The following is a 23,925-nucleotide window of genomic DNA, read 5'->3' as shown; positions in this document are numbered from 1 at the left end:
TATCTAAAACAGGGGTCACCAAACTCGGTCCTGGAGGGCCGATGTCCTGCAGAGTTTAACTCAAACCCTAATCAAACACATCTGAACCAGCTAATCAAGGTCTTTCAAGGTACACTTGAATCTTCCAGGCAGGTGTGCTGAGCTAGGACTGAGTTTGGTGACCCTCTGATCTAAAATGTATGTTGCAGGAGATCTCCAGGAATAGATTTGAACATTATTTTATTTGGTACAGTTTGCTCTAAATACTGTAAATATAAGTAGCTTATATTATTTTATACATATTATTCATACCAAAACACAATTTCATATTTGAGACACCATTTTATGTTTATTGTCAAGAGGAGAAAGTGTACTGATTTAATACACATAATATTTTCAGTGTTCCAGTCATATGTGTATTATAACATGCTTTAATAAGTGAGAGCAGAGATCACAAATGCTTAATAAAAATAAAGCATCTACAATTATTCAATCACATCTGAAACAAGTGTGGGTCATTTGTCTATGAAATGTAATGTCAAGATTTGACAGTCTCAGTCATCTTGTTTAAGTTTTCTGATTTTGCCCTCATGGCGACTGATTTCCTGTTGTAATCTCTCAATTTCCTTTTGGTGGTGGTCGATTTCTTCCTTGTGGTGTCTTCTTAGAGCAGCCAATTGTTCTTGCTCTTTTCTCCTGTGAAGGTGATAAGGGGGGAAATCAGACATGCAATAACCGTTTAAGGGGCTTCAAATTGTAAAAAAAAAAATCTCCAAATAAAACCTTCTAAAGTAGAACAGTGCATATAACACTGTGTGAGCTTTATAACTGCAGATAGAAGAATTTAATATTGAGAGAGGGATGATTTTGCTAATAGCAGTATAAGCAGTAGAGATCTAGTATGTACGGTGGCTGAGAAGTGCAAAACAGATTACAATTCTGAAAACAAAATAACTAATTACAAACGCAAATGCAAATCTGAAAAACAAAATAATTCAGAAAACACAACAATTCAGAAAACATTATAACAAGTCAGAAAACACAACGACAAATCCAACAAACCAGACGAGGTAGGTAAAGTTTGAGACAGCACCATTGGTTTGGGATTACTCACCGCTGACTGGTCAAGACATCTGTCAATCAACATATACAGAAAGAACCAGCTGGAGAACATAGTCATGGTAGAAAGTTCGGCTCAGTTTAAATGTATTTTATGAATTGCGCTTACTATGGAATGAAACATACAGAGTGCCTGTTTACACTTTGTGCAAATAACCTGCCTTATTGGCAGTAACGTAGTGTAAATAGAATCCATTGCTAATACGAGATTTGAAAAGGGAGAAAAAAAAAGTTCAGCAAAAGGCGGGATTGAACCCTGGGTTGATCGCGTCAAAAAGCCAAGGGCACACACTTAACCATCTGCGCCAATAAGGCAGGTTATTTGCACAAAGTGCAAATAGACACTCCGTATGTTTTATTCCATAGTAAGCGCAATTCATACAATACATTTAAACTGAGCCGAACTTTCTACCACGACTCTGTTCTCCAGCTGGTTCTTTCTGTATACGTTGACTGACAGATGTCTCGTCCAGTCAGCGGTGAGTAATCCCAAACCAATGGTGCTGTCTCAAACAATACCTACTTCTTCCGGTTTGTCTGATTTGTCATTGTGTTTTCTGACTTGTTATAATGTTTTCTGAATTGTTGTTGTGTTTTCCGAATCATTATTTTGTTTTTTAGATTTGCATTTGCAATTTGTTATTTTGTTTTCAGAATTGTAATCTGTTTTGCACTTCTAGGCCACCGTAAGTATAACTGATGAAATTCACAATGGGATCAAGCAAAACCACTCACTTGAAGTACATCTCCTCCTCAGCTGCCTGTTTCTTGCCAAACGCACCTCCTGCCTCCCTCACCGCACCTCCACCCCCGCCTCCTTTCCCAGCACCTTTACCCAGTTCTCCTAGCTTTATCAAAAGGAGAGACAGATTGTACAAGACAGAATAGTTTATTACTGTACCTGGAAATAGTAACTAATCCATGGATTGACATGCACAAATTAATCAATTCTTTGAGCAGTGTGTGTATGTACAGGTATGTCCCAAAATGCAGATGAGCTGAAGGCCACTGTCAAAGAAACCTGGGCTTCCATACCACCTCAGCAGTGTCACAGACTGATCACCTCCATGCCACGCCAAATTGATGCATTAATTAAAGCAAAAGGAGCCCCTACCAAGTATTGAGTACATGTAAAGTAAATGAACATACTTTCCAGAAGGCCAACAATACACTAACATTCATTCAGGGCCTGAATTTTGTGTTTTTTTATTGGTCTTATGAAGTATTCTAATTTGTTTAGATTGTGAATTGGTGGGTTTTTGTTAAATGTGAGCCAAAGTCATCACAATTAAAAGAACCAAAGACTTAAACTACTTCAGTCTGTGTGCATTGAATTTATTTAATACACGAGTTTCACAATTTGAGTTGAATTACTGAAATAAATGAACTTTTCCACTACATACTAATTTATTGAGAAGCACCTGTATATGAGTAAAGTATGTGCTGTACTGCTCTAGAAAGTTTGCAGTTTAAAGCTCAAAGAATGGATAATTATCTTGAATGTAAACAAAGGGGTCAAAACACAAGGGCATATATACTGAAAGCGATCCAGGTGTGTTATTGCGTAAAAACGGTTGATAGTTACTAGTAATCAACGCTGTACGTTAAAACAACATATAACGTATTTAATAAATTTAATAAACAAACACGTGTGACGAAATACATGGTAACAGACTGACATTGCGTGCTACAGGTAAAATCGTTTTATTTTTTCTTTCGTAGGCTAAAGAAAGATAAAAATATGTTTTATACATATCTACCTGGTCGGACGACATCCTGAACTGTGTGGCCAGAAAAGTCCTTATATTACGGTTTAGAAACTTAGCCATTGTGTCTTCAGGCGATCATGCATGCAGTGACATGAGTGTGCACTCCTGTACAGAACAGGAACGTACCAATATTATAGCAAAATAGGTGACCGCTGGGGAAACTCACACACATACACTGTTAATTTAGGGTAATTTATAAAGGTAGTTTATTCTTTTTATTTATATTTTTAAAAATTGTACAAAACAAGCTTATCCAGGATATTTTTATAGGCACTTACAATGGTACAGTCCATAACCGCTGTATGCGCGCTGACAGTGTACAATCTTTTCATACAGTGGTTCTCGAACTTTTTACAGTGCTGTACCCCCTGGGGGGCATTTAACATTCTTCTGCGTACACTCTCTCTTCCACTTAGACTGCAGTCACACCTTTTCTATTGAAAGACATTATTTGCCCCCTTTAATTGATTTACAGGTGCATTTTTTTACCTTTATAGAGGCAAATATTTTCTATTCTTATTAATTTTATGTATATTTTCTATTCTAATTAATTTTATGTTTTATGTCATATTCTTAACATTCCATTTAGTGTATTATTAATATAATAAAGCAAAAAATGATGGCAAATCGAAGTGATACTTGTAGATTTAAAAATAAAACCGCCAATAGGTGGCGGCAAGTCTTAATGAGCCAGGCGTCGCGCATTCATTCATTCATTCATTCATTCATTCAATAACTATGCAACTTCGCAACCATGTACAGTTGCAATCACAAATTTTCAACCCTTTTGACCTGCAAGACATTCTGTTGCCGTGAAAAAAAAGAGAACAATTTCACCAAGGCATCAGAGAACTGTTTTAGGAAGTTTAATACCATTTGAGTGATTTGGAGTAAATAAAAATGTTCAAACATTTATGCACAAATGTATTCATTCCCCAAAAATTACATTTTGTATAGAATATTTTATTCTTGATAACCTACAATAAACCGTGCCTCCCACCAAATATTTTAATGAGATTTAAATCTCTGAAGACCGAACAGCCACTCTAAAACATTTACGACCAATTGACAATATCACTTTTAATATGCAACTACGCTGTTATAGATGCAATTAAAAAACTAAAAACTAAGATTTGTAAAATATTAGTCTCAGGGTTTAATGTTTTATTGCAGTTGTATGTATCCATCTATGCAGATTAATGAAGAGCAAATACATCTCTGTTGAAAAACAAAATTATTTAAATCAAAACTTCATTTTTGCAATGTAAATGTACAAATGTTTTTCTCTGTGATTATTTTGTACCCCTAAAAGATGTGAATAGAGCAATTAAAGAGTCTGCAGATAAAAAAAGAAAGAAAGAAAGATTAAATGGAAAAATATACAAGCTTAAAGCAAAGCTGTTGTGATCTGTTTTATTCATTGTGACTCAAAAGTTTATCTTTCCAGTCCAAACATTCCAGATGTCACAAGACATATTCCTTGTGGATATAACTCTCTCTAAGGATTTGTTATGGTTTAGGGCATATTTTCAACAGGTGGGCATTCTATGGACTATTCAAGCCACTGCTACTCCTCATTAATCCATTTACATCTCAGTCACATTAAAAGCCTTGACAGTTCAACATTTTGACAAGATTGCATGCCAAATTTAACATTCTTAATGTGAAAACTCACAGAATCCTCATAAATGCAGTTTCCACCAGCAGAACTCCGTTTCTATTAAGGGCTTCAATTCTCTGAGGAAATGGGAGAAATGTGACAGCATAATTTTTCTACACATATTCTCATAGCAACATCTTGCACACACAGGCACAGAGAGAAAATTAACTAAATGAAAACATTTCTAACCACTCATTAAATATTTTTAGTCAACCTGGCCTTTGTATGTTGCTTATATTTCACAAAAATTCATATATATATATATACACACACAAACGTTCAAACAACTTTAATTGGTAAAACAAAGAACAAAATTATTTCAAAAGGTTGAAAGAACTAAAATTGGAACAGACATTTTAATTGGCCTAACTGAGCCAAACGAGTTCAGAATAGCAGTCTAATTGGGTAGTCCATAACATCTGTCATCTGATTCATTTCATTTCATCTCACTATACTGCAGACAGTCCTCATTCCAGTTTAAAAAAAAAAAAAAAAAAGGATGACATTATTTAAGTACACCAGCTGGCACTCAGTATTAAATCTCTTGGTAAGAATCTCTTGGTTTAATACATTGCTAAGAGCCCCTCTGAGCTGTTTTAACCTCCCCTCTCTCACGGTTCAAGTGGATGACACAAAATTAAAGTCAAAATGAATGGATCTAAAGAACCGGAGGGGGCAATTCACAGTTAAAATGTACAGTATAAACAAATTTAAACAATCAAAACCATATCAAGAACAACATACTGAAAGCACAGACTCAAAAATCATGAACATCTCGTACACAGAGTTATCTGAAGCCATCTTAAATCAATTTAGACTTCTTTCCGGGGGACGATAACAAACAAATGTAAAAATCCAAACACTTAAGAGGAATGGAAATAAAAGAGTGAAAAGGAGAGAGAAATAGGCATTGATATCAGAGGGCCATTAGAGGCCGGCGGAGACCCTTTCTCGGGGGAGCGAGTGGTGAACGTGGCACCCCCTTGCAAAGCCGTCAGTCCTGCTTGGGTCCAGTGAGGGCTCTGAGCCTCTCTAGCAGGGGAGGATGGGAGTAATGCCACATAGAGAAGAGCCAATCTGCTACAGGGAAGCCTAGGTTGTCCTTATTGAGCTTGATGAGAGCAGAGTACAGCTCAGATGATCGGCCCATATTGCGCGCGAATGCATCTGCCTGAAACTCAAACCTTCGGCTCAACACCGTCAAACAGAACGACAGCAGCTGAAGTGAGAAAAAGAAGGTGAATTGGATCAGACACATCTGAATACCCAGAAAAGGGTTGTATTTAGATTTCTTTACAGTTATTGCCATATCAATATTTACTTGGAGAAAAAAAAAAAAAAGACTTCATTTTATATATCCAACTTTATAAATGATTCTTTAAATGTACTTGTGATAAATACTGTATAAGTTTTTTCTGGGCCCATTTTAGAAAATAAGTACTTCAAAAATTGTCTTGATAAAATTCATTGTCTCATGACAATAAAACCTTTTTATTAAAACATTTTGGTGGTTCTTCGTCTTTTAATAAATTCCAGTGTCCTAGAATTAATCTAGTATATCTATACGACACCTTGTATACACAACTTGATTACCCTAAACACTGACCGTGTCATTTGCAAACGTACTCTAATAACCTGCATGTAATTCTAAGCAAAATATTCACATAGAAGGTAGAATAAGCATAGTTAGCAAACAAATCCTCATGTATTTTTCAGAGAGACAGAAGAAAGGAAAGAAATGCAAGAGGTACCTCATTGTAAGGTGAGAAGATAAACTGAAAGATGATCATCAGCCCGATAAGAGTTGGTTGGGTGTCATGAAAACCAAATGCCATGAAGAGCTCTTTACGTCCAATCAGGACAGCCAAAAAGGAAGAAACACAGGAAGGAGTTCATCTGTAAAGAAACAGGGAGTCGTTAACATCCTCAAATTTTGGTCCTCGGATCAAGCGCCCTTAAAATTCTGTGCCTTTGGTGTCTTTTGTTTTTTTGTCAGCTACTGTTCAACCTGATCAGATTCTACTTGTGGAACATTGCAGAAATGTGCAGTGAAAAAACAACTGATATAGCAGCTGTGAGAAATACACAAGACAAGAACATACTTCCTTTGTTAAGACTGTGTTAATCTGATGGTTGACAGCTGTTAGTTAGAGAGGCAAAATCAAAAAAAAAAAAATATATATATATATTTATCTATAACACTGGAGCTGTAAAGCACAGCCGCACAGACAGCAGCTCACCTGGCTGATGACAATGTTCTTGACTGTATGGCCTAGTTTCCAATGTCCCAGTTCATGTCCAAGAACGGCCAAAACCTCAGGGTTACTGCAGCCCTGTTTCTTGTTCTGAATACAGACAAAAATGTAAAAAAAAAAAAAAATGAAACGCGTTTAATCTAATTTGTTAGTGTTCTGGCTCTGACCCTCTGACCTTCGGTTTGGGCTTGCTCTCATTGCCTGCTGCTTCGTTCTCCTCTCCCGTTCCTGGCTCTTTCTCTCCAGATTTATTTAAAGGGGAGTAATCCTCCAAAAGAGTGTCGAACAGCACAATGCGCTTGTTTTTGAAGAAACCATAGAAGTACGCATTACTGTGGGAAGATCTCTTTGAACCTAGAACAGAGAGCACAGATATATTAGGAGAAGGGTGATTATATTCACTTACATTTATAGATCTATAGAAAGTAATACAAATGAAAAGATGAGTACGGTTTGCTGTACCTTCCACTACATAGATCTTGGTGAGGGGGAAGTAGATGGACTTTGACATGCTCTCAATCTCACTCTTCAGCTCTCCATCTGGCAGCGGAGTGAATTTATCAAACAGAGGGGCGATGTAGTCTGCGTAGATAGTCACCAGAATCTGTAAAGCAAAATGGGAAGGACGGTTCAACTCATTTTTTCTTTTTCTCACAGACAACACATTCAGGAAAAGCAAGGAAGACTGACCAGTGAGACGATGAGTGTAAAGAGCCAGGCATAGATGAAGAAGTAATCACCACCGATCTTGATGATGTAGAGGAGCAATGATGTCACTGGCAACAAAATACACTGAGTCACAGCAAACTTCTTGAGAGCGTCTTTCAGGAAGAAACCCACTGTCTATAAAGAAGGGACGACAGAGACATTTCAGTACATCTTGCCATTAGTTTCATTCCTGCTTTGACAGGAAATAGATCCGAGCAAGCCTTTAACTACCTGCTGGTTGAATCCATGCTTCTCCTCAATAACAAAAGTGCTGTAGAGGCTCCAGGGAAGGCCAGTGAGAGCACTGAAGAGAGTCGCCAGCATCAGGAACACAAGAGACTGGGAGATCTGAAGCAAAGAAAACCATTTGAAATAATGCAGTACCTTTTGAAAATGTTCAGAATAGCATACTAGTATAATACTCCTGAAGTACAGTAAATAATCTCTTTTTTTGACTAATAATTTGATTGGACTGCCAAAAAGCAAGACATTCACACACTAAAACCTTAAAAATGAAAACAACCCCTTTTGTTTTCAAGATGTTAACAGGACACCATTCACAAGCTGCTTGATGAGGTCATCTGATAATAGGATAATAATACCTACTGCTTTACAGTGTATACTGCACACTATTCAGCATGTAGTGAGCTGGTGTTTCATTCCAAACATACATAACATGACTTTTACCTAGATTTGTGCAGTCTGGAGAAGTCAATGCTATTTGCTGAAAATCAGAGCAAGCCTGCAGATTTTGGCTAGACAGAAAACTGCGTATTGTATGGTGCGCACAGACTTTTTTTTTGTGCCAAATTATGATTCCATCCAGTTGGAGAGCATCAAACTTGTTTGGAGCCAGTTTAAGGACACATGTTATTTTCATTTGCTATACATCTGCTAGCAACAAGTCACATGTTTCTGCGTGAGTCTGTTGTGTTTGGAATGACTTGAAAGTCTGGTAGTGTGTGATGCCTAGATTTTTCTGTCACCATTTGCAAAGATGACAAGCGTAACATGCATAATATTTTTAAATTTTGTTCAAAAGTGGTGTAGTGTATTCCAGCCTTCAGCTTCACGGGAGTCTAATTCAGCTGAAGTTACATAAACATGAGTATATATTGACATTTGAGAACAAAATACCAGTTAGAACTAAGACATTGAACAGGAAAAATTTTGTTGGCCAAAATTCACACAAATTCTAGAAATATTATCTAAACACACACACAAAGAGTCTTTTCCACCAAAAGGTTTCCAGAGAATGTTTCTAGATAATATTCTTGACTAATACTATGGAGAGATGTGAGAATGAGTTGTGATTTCCAGAGGAACGGAATTCCTCCCAGGAGCAAAATCAGCTACAAAACAGAAATAAATTAAACATGGTTAAAGAGTAAAAAACAGACGCGAGAGGAAAAGAATCTTGAATGAAGTCCATTAAAAAGGAAAAAGAAAAGATTTGCAGTCCAGGATTAATTAGAACGAAACCATAAGGTGCATGTTTTTTCTCTCCCAGAGGACTTGTGAGAAACTGAAACCAACAGATGTAAAGATATCTGAACATAAAATACTAGCTAACAAGAAAAAGACTGCATCACACTTGGAAAAAAATATAAATACAGTTTTAATTTAAAACTTTGAAATTGACATGAAGCTCACCGTGCCCTCGGCCTCTGAGTAGAGTCCAGACCAGAAGCCAAAGTTGCTCTTGTCCAGCTGATAGAGGCGAGACTTTTCAAAGGTCTCTGAATCCATTATCTTGCCCAACTCAGTGGGCACATGCGTTGTAGTGCTGTAGATCTTCCTCTGTGAAAGGTAAAATAAGTCTTTGTTCATACAAGGTCTAGCGTAGTTCATCATTTCAGTACATTACTATGCATTTGCACAAAGCTCTAAGATGAAAAGGGTCTGGTATATGTATTTGGATTTTTCACAAAGTCTACAAATTAGAATAGAAAATAATAAATGCATAAAGTGTCCGCCTTTAAATGCTTTCCGCAAACACAACCAAGATAAACAATAACCATATGTTCACCTGTCTGTATGCGAGGTAGGCCTCCCAAATATACACCGTCCATGAGAAGACCAGGACAGCGTAAAAGATTTTGTCTTCAACTGGTAATGCAAGAATCTCCAGCAGCATTATTACGGCTTGGCAGTTATTTGTTGGCACCGTTAATTAGCTCACCAGTGATTCGGCTTTCTGATAGTCATTCAAGGCGACAGATAAACTTCGTACCTATTCTAACCCAATACGAGACTTGAACCTTACGAAAATGTGTATGTGTCAAGTCAATATATTGAAAAACGTTAAACAGCTATGCACAAATAATGATAACTCATGCTCTATCACTTCCTTTCCCATTCATGGGAAATAGGGTGTAACCAGAAATTGTGTTCGACCGAACACAACAGCAAAACGAAACGGGTTCCTGATAAACCCCCACCCCTAATGCACGGTTCAGAGATTTAAAATTCACTATTTATGAGGTAATAGTCATAGTGGTAAACTCGATTTATTTACACAATGAACTACAGATTAATCATACTAATGTTTATATACTTCACCTATTCTACTACAGTAAGATTGATAGTCATGGCTAAATAATAAATACAAAGAAATTATTGAGAGTAATCATAAAAAAAAAAAAAATGTCAGACACTTTCGAAATATAAATGCACGAGCGTGTTTCTTTATCTTTGGGCAGTTTTATGCAACCAGGTTTTTATACAGTACTAAATCAAACAAGCCATTTTCATTTTTTGAATCGTCAAAATGACACGTGATTTAAGAATACAGAGTATTTTTTTCTGCTTTAAGCACAATACTTTTATGCAGTTTGTATAAGTTATAGTATAGATACATGTACGAAAGCTAAATAAAAATATTTTCCACAGTTTTGCAGTGTGTTGCAAACGTCAAAGCGTAATAAAAAATCCCCTCTGCTGAATTTGCTGCCACGTCCTCGACAAAAACGTTAAACGTTATTGTCGTTGCTTTGTTAGACAAAAACAGACTAAACAATGAAGAACACGACCTTGTGAGCAGCGAGTCTGTGGCCGTGATTACTATCCAGGGAGTGACCCTGGTCTGTCTCCAAAGATACTACAAAACACTCCGGATAAAGTCGAGCAATGGACGAGGATCAGCCTGCTGAGGAGGTAACTGACACAAAAATTATAATAGCGACTTGTGATTCCTACTTCTAAATGCACGCAGTAGAGATGCTCAGTTTTTCTCAGACATACTGCGAACTTAATTATTTTCATTCACAGACTACATTTGTTGTGGACGAGATTACCACAGTTATCAAAGAAGTAAGAATCTACATCACCTCACTGTGTAGACATGGAGTCAGTCTTCGACAGTAAATTAAATCACTTTGATTGTAGGAGTAGCTACTTAGAAATGTAAATGATCAATATTTTACTTTGCAGTAATCACTAATGTTTTATGGGATCTTTTGACAACAGGCTGTTGAAAGCACCATTGGAAACAGCTCTTACCAGCACAGTCAAATCAACCAGTGGATGTCAAGCATCGTAGAGTCAAGTCTAAGCCAGCTAACTAAATTAGGAAAGCCTTTCAAGTACATAGGTATGGTAAGAGGCCGTTAAAAATACAATAATACTTATCTAAAGGTACAGTACCCGTAATTTCCCCCTGAATGCAATCTCTTATGTTTGTTCACCCAGTGACATGCATCATACTCCAAAAAAATGGGGCAGGTTTGCACACTGCCAGCTCATGTTTCTGGGACAACAGTACAGATGGTAAGACATATTGTAAGACTGGGCAAGCATTTCAGATTTCATTTTTTTTTTCTTTAATGCAAAACGGACCAAATCCAAGCATAATAGAGAAATAGCTTTTAATGAAACTGACTTTTGTTTTTCTACAGGGAGTTGCAAGGTACGATGGGAGAATAAAACCATATACTGCATAGTTAGTGTTTTCGGGTTTGCCATTTGAGCATGAATATCAACATGCAGGCCTGTCTCCTGTTCAATGGTTTCCAAACATTTTTGTAAGCCTCATAAACAAGCAGTGATGTCCCGGTTTAATTTGAATAAAACCTGAATAAATTTATTTGCAATTCTAATTCTGCATGTGTGTTTTCTTAGTGTATATAAAAAATAATGATAAATACGTAACATGGATCTTGTGGAGTCATTTACAGTGATTGGTCTGATGTGGATACAACACAATTAATAGAATAGGAATTTTCAAAATCATTTGTAATTTTTTATTTGACCTTATTTACAGATATAAACATTCACAACTTCACAATCAAGGTACCTAACCCTGGCATCAAAGAACCAAAATTGTATCATTGATATAAAAAATACTATGAAAGTCTCTCAAATAAAAAAAGTGGGCCAGTTTTAACTGCCTTGGCGCCGAGCAGAAGCTTATGCTTTAGTTTCAGAGGGTAAGAGGTCAAGAATGGAGGCAAAGGACTTTGGCCTCTCTAGAACCACCACAGGCTTCAGGAACTGAAGTTGTTTTATAGCTTGGTCCCCAAAGCCCCCTAAAGCTCTCTCCAAAATCAGACGGAGATTCTGGATAGAGGTACACTCTCCTTTAGAGATCAAGTGCCTCAGAGGGGATGAGCAAAACTTGTGGCTACGGGAGATTGGGGCTCCTCTCTGAGTATTCTCCTTAACCGAGCAGTTTCGTCTGAAACAATCACGGCGTCGAGGAGGATCAGGCTTAGTAAGTACTTCAGTCCACGGCTTTTCAATTTTGACCTCATCCTTCTCTTTAATGAACTTCAGGAATGAGGACTCAAAGCCCATAGGTTTGTAAGTTGCGATGTCAAAAGCTCGTGGGGCTAGACTGTGAGTTACAGGATCCTTTGAGATTGGTAAAAGAGGGAGTGGAGGTGGTGGTTCAGAGAGTTCATTCTTCCGTCTGAGGGGCTGCCGAGTTGGGGTGGGAACTGATATGGAAACAGTAGAAGGAATGTTAATAGATTTACTGTCTTTACCAGAGGGTTCAATTGAACTTTCATCAACAGCGATTCTGAGGGTGGATGGTGGAGAGAGGTCAAGCGGTGGAGGGCGAATAAGGGGAGGTGCGGTTAACTCCGACTCTGACCTGTCTTCGTGCCTTTGACTCCCCTCGGAAACAGACTCTTCGGGGTGCTCACTTGACTTCGGGGAGCCATAGAGCAAATCCTCAGCAGCAATAAGCAAACTTCTGTCAGGGAGTTGCTCCCCTGAAAACTCAATCACTTCCTGCCCATTTGATTCAGTTTTGATTGAATGGAGGCTCATTGGCAGTGATGGGCCACCTGGGGTCACAGGCTCGGACTGATACTCCATTTTAAGGACACCATTTGGAATTCTTGTTAAATCAGGGATAGCAGACACAGCAGATTTTTTTTGTATTATCTCCTCTAACTTTTCAGCTGTGTAACATAATTTGTCCTTATGTTCAGTCAGCTGTTTGCGTCTAAATTTGTGAACGCTAATATAATGTCGATTTAAACTATGCATGCTCATGACTACAGAGTCACAATTCTGTATCATGCAAGGGAAGGCCACAGGAAGACAGCGGTCCTGGCACATCTGCAAAGCCTCCTCATGCGTTCGGAAGACAATCCTGTCAAATCCTTTTTTTAGTTTGATTTTTGGTTTCTTAGGTACTTCTTCCAGCTCCTCCTCTGCGGTTTCTTCAATTGACTCAAAGTTCTTGTCAGAGTGAGAAATTTCCTGCTCTTTGAGGCAGCACCTCAAAGTCTGCTTAAGAGGCAGCTTTTGGGAATCTTTTGACGACTGGGAAGAAGGTGAGATGATTAACTTTGTTTGGCATCCACTATTTGACTCATCTTTTTTAGGTGTACTCTGGAGACGCACCACAAGGGAATCAGACGGATCACAGTGCCTATAGAAAACATGCTTTTTATAGTTTGATTTAAACTCGCTTTTCACAGATGTAGCAACTGGATTCAGGGGAGTCTGGTTCTGGTGAAACTGACTTGTGTGACGCAAGAGGCTGCTGTTGAGATGGTAGGACTCATTGCAGTTAGCATAGGTACACTTGAACCTTGGTATGGGCTCCTCTGATGAAGCCATTTGCCTTTTTGCTATATTCTTAGACTTGCAAGGCATTTTCGAAGTAAGTTTCTTGTTGTGCTCTCTACGGTAATGTTTAGTAAGACTAGACAAGTTGTTAAACTGCTTATCGCATCCTTTGTGTTCACATGGGAAGCACAACTGTGAGCGGTTATAATGATGCACCAACTGAAGGTGGCCAACAAGAGCATTCTGAGTATTGAAGGCAGCACTGCAGTTTTTATGCACGCAATGAAAGGGTTTATTGTATTTATTGAGGATGTAGCTCAGATTCCCTTTAGCAACCAAGCGGCGACTTCCCCTTACATCAACATTTGTGTGATTTACATGCGCATCAGTTTCAGAAGGGACTTGGCTCTTCTCTTCAGATTTAGCTTGTCCATTTTTTCTATGAAGCTTGCGCTTCCACAACCGATAATCTTGTTTTTGGCATTTTTGTTGCCACGGGTGTTTTTCTGGTCTTTGGGTTTTAACATCATCCCTCTTCAAAGACTGTGACTTCTTCCTGGTCCTCACCTTAGATGATGACACCACGTTAGCTTTTTCAACTAGCTTTCTTTTAAAAAAGCAGCTCATCTGTTCAACAACAGCTTTATTTATGTGATGCATATGTATATAGTGAATCCTCAATGCTTTTTTGTTTCTGTAGCTCTTGGAGCAGAGATGGCACTTGAAAGGCTTGAATTTTTGAGACTGAAACACCTCCATCTCTTTCACCTCTTCCTCAGAGTAAGCATGGACCTTAATATAGTGCTGCATTAAAGCATGACTAGTTACACTCTGGTAGCGGCAACTTTTAGCTTCGCAGGTGTAAGGTTTCTTTGTGGCCTGCACAAGGAACTCGCTGTGTGGTTGATCGTCCTCCAAGATAGAATTTTCAGTGCTGTCAAGCATTTTGGAAGGTTTTAATGTTTGAGACTGAAACACCTCCATCTGGTTAACTTTTTCCTCAGAGTAGCCGTGAATCTTAATGTAGTGCTGCATTAAAGCACTACTGGTAACGCTCTGGTAGTGGCAGCTTTTGGCTTCGCAGGTGTAAGGCTTGGTTGAGAGTTTGCTTTGCAGTTGCTCCTTCTCAGGATCTTTATTGTTGTCACGTGTTTGTGGTGATTCTGGCTTGCTTGGCAGCTTCTTTGAATCACTACTCGATACATGAGATCTCACCTCATTTTTGTTGTTAGATGCTTTGGCAGGTGACCTTGCTTTCAAGGTAGGCGTGCAAGTGCTCTGTGAATTACGGGTAGCATATCTGGGGCTGGGAGAATTAAGGCTTAGTTGACTCAATCCAAGCATGATCTCGCTTAGTGCTGCACCAAGTTCCATGCTTGAAAGGGTTATGTCACAGTCTATGGACTCAGGAGCAGGTGAGGGAGCTTTTTCGTGATTAGATTCCTCTGTTGATGACCTTCTTAGGGTGTTACCCTGACCACTTTTATGCAATTCATTGGCTTGAGTCTTAGAATGCTTTGCTTGTACTTTCTTCTTGCATAATTGCTCCTCCTCATTAAATTTATCTGGATGAGCAATTCTCAAGTGCTTCTGAAGTTCTCTTGCCGTAGTAAATGTCCTTCCACACCTTTTTAAGCCACACGTAAACTTCCTACCATCAAAGCAGACAGCAACACATGTCAACGTGACCTTAGATTCCCTGCTGGACATCAGCTGTGAAGAACCTGAACCTTTTTGGACACCATTCTCTACTTCGGCTTCTGACCCAGAGCTTTCCACAACTGGGAGCAAGAGTTTTCTTTTCGTTTTTCTCTGTGTCTCAAAGTCTTTCTCTGTAAAGGTGATGTCATGGGTTGCCAAGTGCTGAAGAAATTCTTTGCGAGAGTAGAAAAAGTTCTTGCACCCTGGACTGGTGCAAGTGTAAGCAGCATCGCGGAAGTGCTGTGCCTCATGGTGGTAGAGCTGCCCAAGGTCACAATAGGAGAAACTGCAGCCTTTCAGCTCACAGCCGTAGGACAAACGGAACCCATGACTATGCTTATGTGCTATGAGTCCATTGGTGGTGTCAAAACGGGCACCGCATCCTGTGACCACACACATATAGGGATGATCTCCATAATGGACCCAACGGTGCTGGCGATGGTGAAAGGCAGTCATGAAGGTCTTCCGACAGAAAGTGCACTTCTCCCGACGGTCTTTCATCTCCAGATAATGTTTCAGGTTGGGATCTTCACTATCATGTTCATTTTTGATGTGCACACCCAAATATTTGAAAAGTTTAAAATTTCTTGAGCAGTTACTGGCTGGACACTGGTAAACGTCACGATTCTGTAACGTATAGTGTGTTTTAATGTAGTCAAATGTAATATAGTCATCTTCTACTTGCTTATCAGGCACACTAGCGGCTTTCTCTAATATATGTTCTAATACAACAGGGTCATGGGTGGACTGATAGTACATGGCTAGAGAAGGATCTAAAGGAATTTGACCTGGCTCTAACTCATCAAAACTATCCTCCTTGAAATACTGTTTTGGGTCCACCTTCTTCTTCACTTTTTTCTTTTTCCAGTGACCCTCTGCAGGAATCTGAATGTGTGTTTTAGAGTGTGGCTCAAACTCCTTTTTACTTTTAAACCTTTGTAGACACACAGGGCATGTCCACACATCATCTTCCATGTGTTTTCTGGCATGGTGACAGATTCGTGTCTCAACCACTTCTTTATGGCATATTTGACAGACAAATTTATTCTTCTCTTGCTTGTCGGATCTCTTGGAAACATCCTCGGAGTCTTTTTTCTTTAAGACTTTTTGGCCCGTTTCGGTTTCTGTTTTTTCCACTGTCTGCTCTGTGCTGCTAAATACATTAATTTCACTTTCACCTTCTTCCTCCTTCCCAGCCTCTTCATTCAAAACTGCTCCAACATTACACAGCTCCTCTGGTACCACTTCATCTTCTACTTCTTCCTCCGGTTCCAGCCCCAGTAACTGACTGCAGTAGCGCTTCAATGTCTTCCAGTCCCAGAATTCAGGATCAAAGGGCCAATGTGCTTTCAGAGAAAGTAGCAGCTCGCAACGCAGGGAATTTGGTATAATGGCATTTTCCTCATCATATTTTTGATCAGGGCGTGTGTAGAGCTCCTCAAGGACATCAAAGGCTTCCTGAGCAGGACATAAGAGGAATTGTGTGAGCTGACAAGCCCGTATAACCTCAAGATCGTCAGGGAGGAGACAGGCAACAGCTTTGCAGACCATTGTTTTCGCATCTACATCTTGATTTTGAAGCCGAAGAGCCTTCACACACAGTTCAACTGAAACTGCTAGACCAAGCTGCACTGCCTGAAAAAATACAACAGACAAAGTCAGGAACAGCATAGCATACATTAAAAGGAATAACCAAGTAACAAGGGAGTAAAACAGGTCTATTCACCTCTGTCTGAATTACACGAATGAGGAATAGAAGATGGTAGATAGTCCTGGCAATGGCTCCAAACTGGAGGCACCGTTCAATAAATGATTCAAGGGACACATCAATTCTTCTCTGCAGTTTGCTCCAAAGCAGGGTTAACTCCCTGACAAACACCACGGGAATAAAGAAACTTCATTAGAAATGCCATTCACATGGAAATCCAGATCTCATATACACTTAGTATTAGCATTATCTCCTGTGATCCGTTCGCAAGTTAACAAAGCTAAATACATATACAAAGACAGTCCAGTGTATTTTGAATATAATAGGTCCTCACCAGGAACAGTCCAAGTTGTCTTGCTGTAGCTGCTGTGTAAAATACGTGGTGCACAGGATGAAAGCTGTGCTCTCTTCCCCTTCAGCATCCATGTTGCAAATAATGTCCAGGACATCTTTTGCATCTATTCTAGAAATCTAATAGACAAAGGTAGAGATAGTGAAATAATTTAGTTTATTATTAAAACATATAATGGTCAGAGTCAATCACTAGAGAAAACTGGGTACTTTACCTCTAAAATAGCTTCCTCGCTAGGTAGCAGCTGGCAAAGTTGGGTGACAAAGGTTTGGCGAAAAGTAGATTGGTTAGGCAGGAGGCTACAGTTAGCACAGGCTTTGTTGAGGATCAGCGCTTTCTCTACCTCCCCTACTTTCTCCAGGTGTTTGATGCGCATTTCCATGAAACCTTCTCCCTCCAAAGCAAGATAGGCATTCACTGTTCCAGAGGAAGACTATCATAAGTAAACAGCTGAATTCGTTTATCTGCACATATCAACTTTCTGACTTTAGATATCACATGTTTTCTGGCAAAACATAATATATAGCTGAATCAACCAACAACAAACTCTTCAACCACTCTCTACATGAAAGCAGTGAAATGCTGAGTTTGTTTACATTTATTGTGGGCATAATGGACAAAATTGTATTAATGTGGTGTTACCTTCTTCTTGATCTGTTGACTGGCCGGTAAGAAGTGAAACCAGGACAGAATTATTCCAAGCTCCACCTTCACCTGTAATGTTCAGCAGGGCATGCAAATCTGTACTGCCATACTGCAGCATGGCCTCATGGGCCGCCTGTACAAAGAGTCAAACCACACCATGAAAAATTATATGTACATAAAAAATCTTATATGTAAACCTGGACCACAAAACTAGTCATAAGTAGCATGGGCATATGTGTAGCAATAGCAAATAATGGGTCAAAATGATAAATTTTTCTATTATGCTAAAAATCATTAGGATATTAAGTAAAGATCATGTTCCATAAATATATTTTTTAATTTCCAATAACAAATCTATATAAAAAAAAATCTGATTAGTAATATGCATCCCTACAGACTTCATTTGGACAACTCTAAAGGTGATTTTCTCAATATTTTGTTTTTTTTTTTGCACCCTCAGATTCCAGATATTCATATATTTGTATCTCAGCCAAATATTGTCCTATCCTTACAAACCATATTTCAATGGAAAGCTTATTTATAAAATTGACCCTTATGACTGGTTTTGTGGTCCATGGTCACATATATAGATCACATCTGTATACTGCTTGCAGTTCATGTGAAGCAAACACACTGATTGTTAGGCAAAATGCCACTATACAGTATTTTCTGTATTGTTTAGGGTGATTGTAATTTGAATTTCACATTGGGAATCTATATTGCATGTCCCTCTTTCTGTTTAATACAACAAGAGTCCATGCCTCTCTAATGTCCTTGAACAACAGTACAGACTGTCCATCATCTGCGACAAGGGTCTTCAACAGAGGGCCTGGCAATTATGGTTTGACCCATAAAAAAAGGTTCCCCTAATCTTCACAATAAGAATTCTTTTAGGATCCAGAAAATGTAATTTTGCCTCTTTTGTTCAGTAAAAATTACACAATAAATTTAGCTTGGCACATAAAAACCCAATAATTTGATCTTACCTGAACTGAACCATGGAACTGCAGCCATGCTTCCAAAGGTATTTCATTCTGAGGCACTGATAACAGCAATTCAAGGCAACTCCTGCAGATGATCACGACATTTGGAAAAAATCAATATGGATTTAATGCTCTATGATCAGGTCAGCCAGCAAAAAACTGGACATGATTTCAATTGTTTCTAACTGTTTGTGAAAAGAATGAAATATTTGCAGACACAAATTAGAGGTATTATGTTATAGGCTACCTTTATATATTAGCATTCTAAAAGTTGCACTTACAATGCAAGTCTTTTGAGCACAAGGGCAACGTTGGGGGAGTCGCCCGTGAGATGTGGCCGGGCAGCAGCAAAACAATTGATTGACAGACAGTAGACCTCCAAAAGAGGTAATCCGTGTTCCACTGAATTCCTGCTCCCAGCGTAATGCATTAGAGCCTACAAGAATAAGTGAAATGAACAAGATCATTAAAAAAAAATACATTAAGCTATTTAAACACCACACAGATATGATTAAAGAGTCAAGTGCTCTTCAGATATCCAACATATAGGCCTGCTAAAATTCACTAATAACAATAAAAGTCTGTGTATCCTAATCCATTTTACAAATTATGTGCAGATAAACACAACCATTCAAAAGTTAAGGGTTAGTATAACTTTCTTTTTAGGGGGGAAAAAATTAATTCAAAAGGTTGTATTCAATTTAGGGCTGTGCAAAAAAATCGAATACGATTTTCATGCGCATCTCTTCAGTAAAGACGCTCCTGTGATTAGTAGTATATCTCCAGCACCAGGGTTGCCAGGTTTTCACAACAAATCCTGCCCAATTGCTTCTCAAAACTAGTCCAAAACTAGCCCAATCGCGTTTCCAGGAGGTTCCCCAATAAAAAATTGCATCCCGGGGTTAAAATATATGTGTTTTGGCATGGTTTCCCTGGTAATATTCACATTTTAGGGGCTAAATATCACGTTATTGGTATTGGGGTCGCTTCAACCCGCGGACATGAAAAACAGCCGCAGACTTGGCAACACTGGTTCAGGTGGAGCGGCATTTACTACACAGAGCCGTACTACTAATCACAGGAGCGTCTTTACTGAAGAGACGCGCATGAAAATCGTGTTCGATTTTTTGCACAGCCCTAATTCAATTATTCAAAAGTAAAAGTTAAAGGGAAAAAAATTCAAGTCCTCTTCTTTGAACTTTCTATTCATCATAGAATCATGAAAATGTATCTGAGTTTCCACAAAAATATTAAGCAGCAACTGTGTAAAATATCACTAAGAATTATTTCCTAAGCACCAAATCAGAATATTATGATTTCTGAAGGATCATGTGACGCTGTTGACTAGAGTTCAGCTTTGCCATCACAGCATCAATGTTACATTTTTACATATATATTTTAATAAAAAAAAAACAAAAAAAAACTTAAGTTGTATTAATATTCACAACATTACTGATTTACTGCATTTTTGATCAAATAGCCTAAATGCAGCTTTCGTGAGCATTAGAGACTTCTGTCAAAAACATTTTAAAAAATCTTCCCAACCCCTAAACTTCTGAGCGGTAGTGTATTATGATCAAGAAACAAGACGAAGGTAGAAGAGTTTTGACTTCTTCAGAGAGCCAACAAGGGTCTTTTGAGAGTGTGGCTCCAACACGCTGTCTCTACTGCAAACCTACACGTCCACACAAGGGAGGATGTGAGGAGAAACCCCTGATACAACCTTTCACAGCACTCCATCTGTGCTGAGGCGCTCTGATTGGACCTTAGGGATGGAAGCAGCTATAACTAGAGCACAGAGCAACTCCAGATACCTCCTTGTTCTTCATAGTTCATACACATTCAAACTCCCCTTTCACAAACCTCAAGCCTCTGGGATGTTAAATCCCAGCTGATATCTTATTATAGAGAATGAGTGAGGAAACATGCCATATTTAACCTATAAATCTAAGGTTAGGAGAGCTTCCTCTGGGTAACTGGGTATAGCCCTGTTAACCAGACTCACCCCAGACCAACTGGGTGCTTCCTTAAGAGACTTTTCATTATCTTTAGTATTGTGGTTACATATTTATTCTGGTATTGTCACAATATAGTCTAAATAGTAAAAGCACAACATAGGACATTACAATTTGCAGTTTCACAAGAATATACTTAGACCTCTTTGAGTTCAAACGAGTGTAATTGTTAACCATCTGCCTGCATTAAAACAAGCCTCTTCCAAAGGTTACAGAAGTGTATCTAACTGCAAAACAAAGATATATCCGTAGCAAGATTTAAGAGCAAGCAGCAATCTTGTTCCAACTTGTGTTCAACCAAAACATGGCTGCTCTGGTGAAAACATAGAACTTCCACCCGCTCCACAAAACATCTGCCCATGGGTTATGTATTCATTCATTCTAAGAGAAAGACCCATGACGCACATATATAAATTGGTTATGTTTTTTTTAATTATTTTTGAAAGACCCATGAAGTATATTTTTAGGAGTGAAGATGTTTTTTGGAATGTTTTTTATGTCAGGATTGAGCCTGGCTGGAGGCGTTGCCACAGCAACACTGATGCTGAGGAAAAAGGAGGAGAGCTGAGGTTTCAAATGTAGTCAGTTAAACCTAAATGGGGCCTTTAGGTTCCCAATGGGACACTGTTAATGTGCTCATATGACCATATTGATGTGTTGCTGTCACAAGTAACAGTTATTAATCTTCAACAATGACAAAAATCACACCAAACGGCACGTATGCAATCATTTTAACGAAGTTGCAATGCAAAACATTTCTACACAAACTGAAAAAAGGCCCCTTAAACCCTACTTTAAATTCTTAATTTTTTTTTTTTTTTTTTTTAAATAGGCCTAAATTCTTTTTAGAATTGATAGAGAGATCTTAAAGCTCCTAGACCAAATTATCTGTATTAAACAAAGTTTGTTTCCGGAGTCTGAAAGCAGTTCACATCAAATTGTGATATATACACAAAAAGTCCAAACTTTTAAAGACCACTTTAAAATGATTCAAACCAAGGCAAGGTCCAGGTGGTTGTATGGTTGGTTTATAACACAAATTGGAACACAGTGCACTCTCTCGGTTCGCTTAAGTTCTTATTTGCATTAAACCAAACCCTTCTGCTGTTACTGTACAACACTAATAATGAGACATGGTGGAGCTTCTATGAATATGACAGAACAAAGAGCATATAAACTACTACTAAAAAGTTTGGGGACACATTATTTTTAAGTCTTTTATGCTCACCAAAGCTGATCAAAAAACAATGAAATCGTAATATTGTGACAATTAAAAAATAAATAAATAAACTGTTTGCTATTTTAATATTTTTAACTGCAATTTACAAATGTAATGGCTAAGCTGAATTGTCAGTAGTCATTACTCCAGGCTTTAGTGTCGATTTGGTGCTCCGAAACATTTATCATCACTGAAGAGTACAGTTGTGCTGCTTACCACTTTTGCATTTTTTAAGAATACTTAATTGATAGAAAGTTCAAAAAATATTGCTTACTCCAAACTTTTAAACAGTAGTTTTAAAAGATACTATTGTACTACTACACTTCAATACTTAATTTAATGTGCTCCCTTAGCAGACAAAATGAAGGCTTGAGGGTTCAACAGAACTGTGTTGAAATACTCAATGAAAGTTAGCGTAGATTTTGTAGTAAAGAGCTTAACAATAACAGTGCTGAAATTTGTCTCTACAAATACCTAGTATGTGCAGTTGATGAATTAAATCAAGAATCTTTTAATGCCAACAATTTTACTGAACACTAACAAGTAGGCCTACTGTTCCCTGGCTGTTAACTTTTAAAATTAAAAACAGCTCTACTCACCATCAATAATACTATATAACAATTATATTCAAGTGGGCCGATTCCACAAAAACAAGGTGTGAATGGAAATTAAACCCAATCATAACTAAAAATAGATCTGAGTGGGAATGCAAAGAGAACTGGGTCTCTTAAAATGGGTCTGAGTTTGAACTCAAGTATGCAAACACTGCCAAGGTTGATTAGAAGTGACAAGTGACAGAGGGGCATCAAAGTTATTAGAGATCGAGTACATGCATGAGATAAACACAACCGAGCCCCACCCCACTATCGTGCTGGACCCCCCGTTCAAGATAGTTCCCATAACGCATGGAAATGCCGTTCCAAGCAGGCCGTATGAGCCAAATCTCAAATTAGTGATTTTACAGACCACATATACGCAATTTTAAACAAGCTTATATCCGCCGCAAATACCAAGGGAAAGGGGAAGTCTTATATGCAGTATCAGCTAGCTAACGTTACCACAACCAAATACAGCTTGCTACTTGAAATGACCAACTTAAAGCTTGTAACGCCTCTAAATTTGCTATTTTTTGGGCGTGCATGCCAACACAATTAGCTTATGGTAGTTTTGCGTTTGCATGGCTCACTAAACGGCCCACACGTTGAGATAGCATCCACGCATGGTTGGTTTCAGCCACAGCTTGCATCCTGGTCAGCTAACGCGAGCCACCACAGCTCTGAAACGTTGCATATAAACAATTCGCATGCATGCAACGTTTTCGGCAGCGCATACCTGGCAGAAGTTATTGCAATACTCCGTGGACGATTCTTCAGAAACGTCTTGCTGCCGAAGCTCGGCTTCGAGTTGCTGAAAGGTAGCTTGCAGGGCCTCCATAGCGAAAAATGTGTCCTCGTCGAGCAGCAGGCTCTGTCGGCCGCTCCAGTCGAGCTCCGCTTCTGCGTTCTCATCCGCCATGTTCACTGGCATCCACGGCGCGTACGCACACATGCAGTCATGTGATAGTGAAGGGCCTTCTGCTCCAGGTGGGATTGAGGAGAGGAACTCCCCCCTGCAAACGTGCACTCTCACACAACACGGTGACCCCGCTGCTTTCAATATTTATTTTGCACAAAAACAAGTGGATTTATACAAAAGGAGGTGTTTTTATATTTACTTTAAGACAAAGGACGGCATGCATAGACTAACTTCCTCAAGCACATTTTTCAGAGTAATTATGAATTTCTCAAA

The 23,925-nt window shown here is 38.6% G+C and overlaps 4 protein-coding genes across 5 annotated transcripts; 1 reads left to right on the top strand and 3 right to left on the bottom strand.

Annotated features, from left to right (window-relative positions):
• Positions 1–301: 301 nt before the first annotated feature.
• On the bottom strand, positions 302–3,013 carry LOC109108170 (ATPase inhibitor B, mitochondrial-like). The gene is made up of 3 exons (XM_042742281.1): positions 2,859–3,013; positions 1,834–1,946; positions 302–675 (listed from the first exon to the last, which is right to left on the bottom strand). Exons 1-3 carry the CDS (start codon positions 2,925–2,927, stop codon positions 534–536), a joined length of 324 nt encoding a protein of 107 aa, XP_042598215.1. The 5' UTR covers positions 2,928–3,013; the 3' UTR covers positions 302–533.
• A 1,253-nt stretch (positions 3,014–4,266) lies between these two features.
• LOC109108486 (CAAX prenyl protease 1 homolog) lies at positions 4,267–9,865 on the bottom strand. Its single transcript, XM_042742280.1, is given in 11 exon segments — positions 4,267–5,746; positions 6,279–6,392; positions 6,394–6,423; positions 6,768–6,872; positions 6,958–7,136; positions 7,245–7,386; positions 7,473–7,625; positions 7,722–7,842; positions 8,760–8,842; positions 9,144–9,290; positions 9,520–9,865. Coding segments are annotated over 11 exon segments (1,407 nt in total). The 5' UTR covers positions 9,628–9,865; the 3' UTR covers positions 4,267–5,521.
• A 37-nt stretch (positions 9,866–9,902) lies between these two features.
• LOC109108168 (dynein light chain Tctex-type 1-like) lies at positions 9,903–11,584 on the top strand. Of its 2 annotated transcripts, XM_019121344.2 has the most exons (6): positions 9,903–9,974; positions 10,491–10,646; positions 10,761–10,802; positions 10,959–11,082; positions 11,181–11,258; positions 11,387–11,584. In XM_019121344.2, exons 2-6 carry the CDS (start codon positions 10,620–10,622, stop codon positions 11,455–11,457), a joined length of 342 nt encoding a protein of 113 aa, XP_018976889.2. In that variant the 5' UTR covers positions 9,903–9,974; positions 10,491–10,619; the 3' UTR covers positions 11,458–11,584. The 2 variants fall into 2 exon arrangements, with proteins under 2 accessions (XP_018976889.2, XP_042598213.1); XM_042742279.1 differs by lacking the exon at positions 9,903–9,974 and having other exon boundaries at positions 10,099–10,646.
• Positions 11,585–11,713: 129 nt separating this feature from the next.
• On the bottom strand, positions 11,714–23,780 carry LOC109108173 (zinc finger protein Rlf-like). Its single transcript, XM_042742278.1, has 8 exons — positions 23,470–23,780; positions 19,185–19,339; positions 18,907–18,988; positions 17,918–18,053; positions 17,490–17,692; positions 17,258–17,394; positions 16,942–17,083; positions 11,714–16,850 (listed from the first exon to the last, which is right to left on the bottom strand). The coding sequence occupies exons 1-8, from the start codon at positions 23,683–23,685 to the stop codon at positions 11,898–11,900; spliced, it is 6,024 nt and encodes a 2,007-aa protein (XP_042598212.1). The 5' UTR covers positions 23,686–23,780; the 3' UTR covers positions 11,714–11,897.
• Between the last annotated feature and the right edge of the window lie 145 nt (positions 23,781–23,925).

This window comes from Cyprinus carpio, chromosome B17 (assembly GCF_018340385.1).
Source record: "Cyprinus carpio isolate SPL01 chromosome B17, ASM1834038v1, whole genome shotgun sequence".
Lineage (NCBI taxonomy): Eukaryota > Metazoa > Chordata > Actinopteri > Cypriniformes > Cyprinidae > Cyprinus > Cyprinus carpio.
The sequence above is the reverse complement of the archived record's forward strand: the minus strand, read 5'-3'. Positions and strand labels throughout refer to the sequence as shown.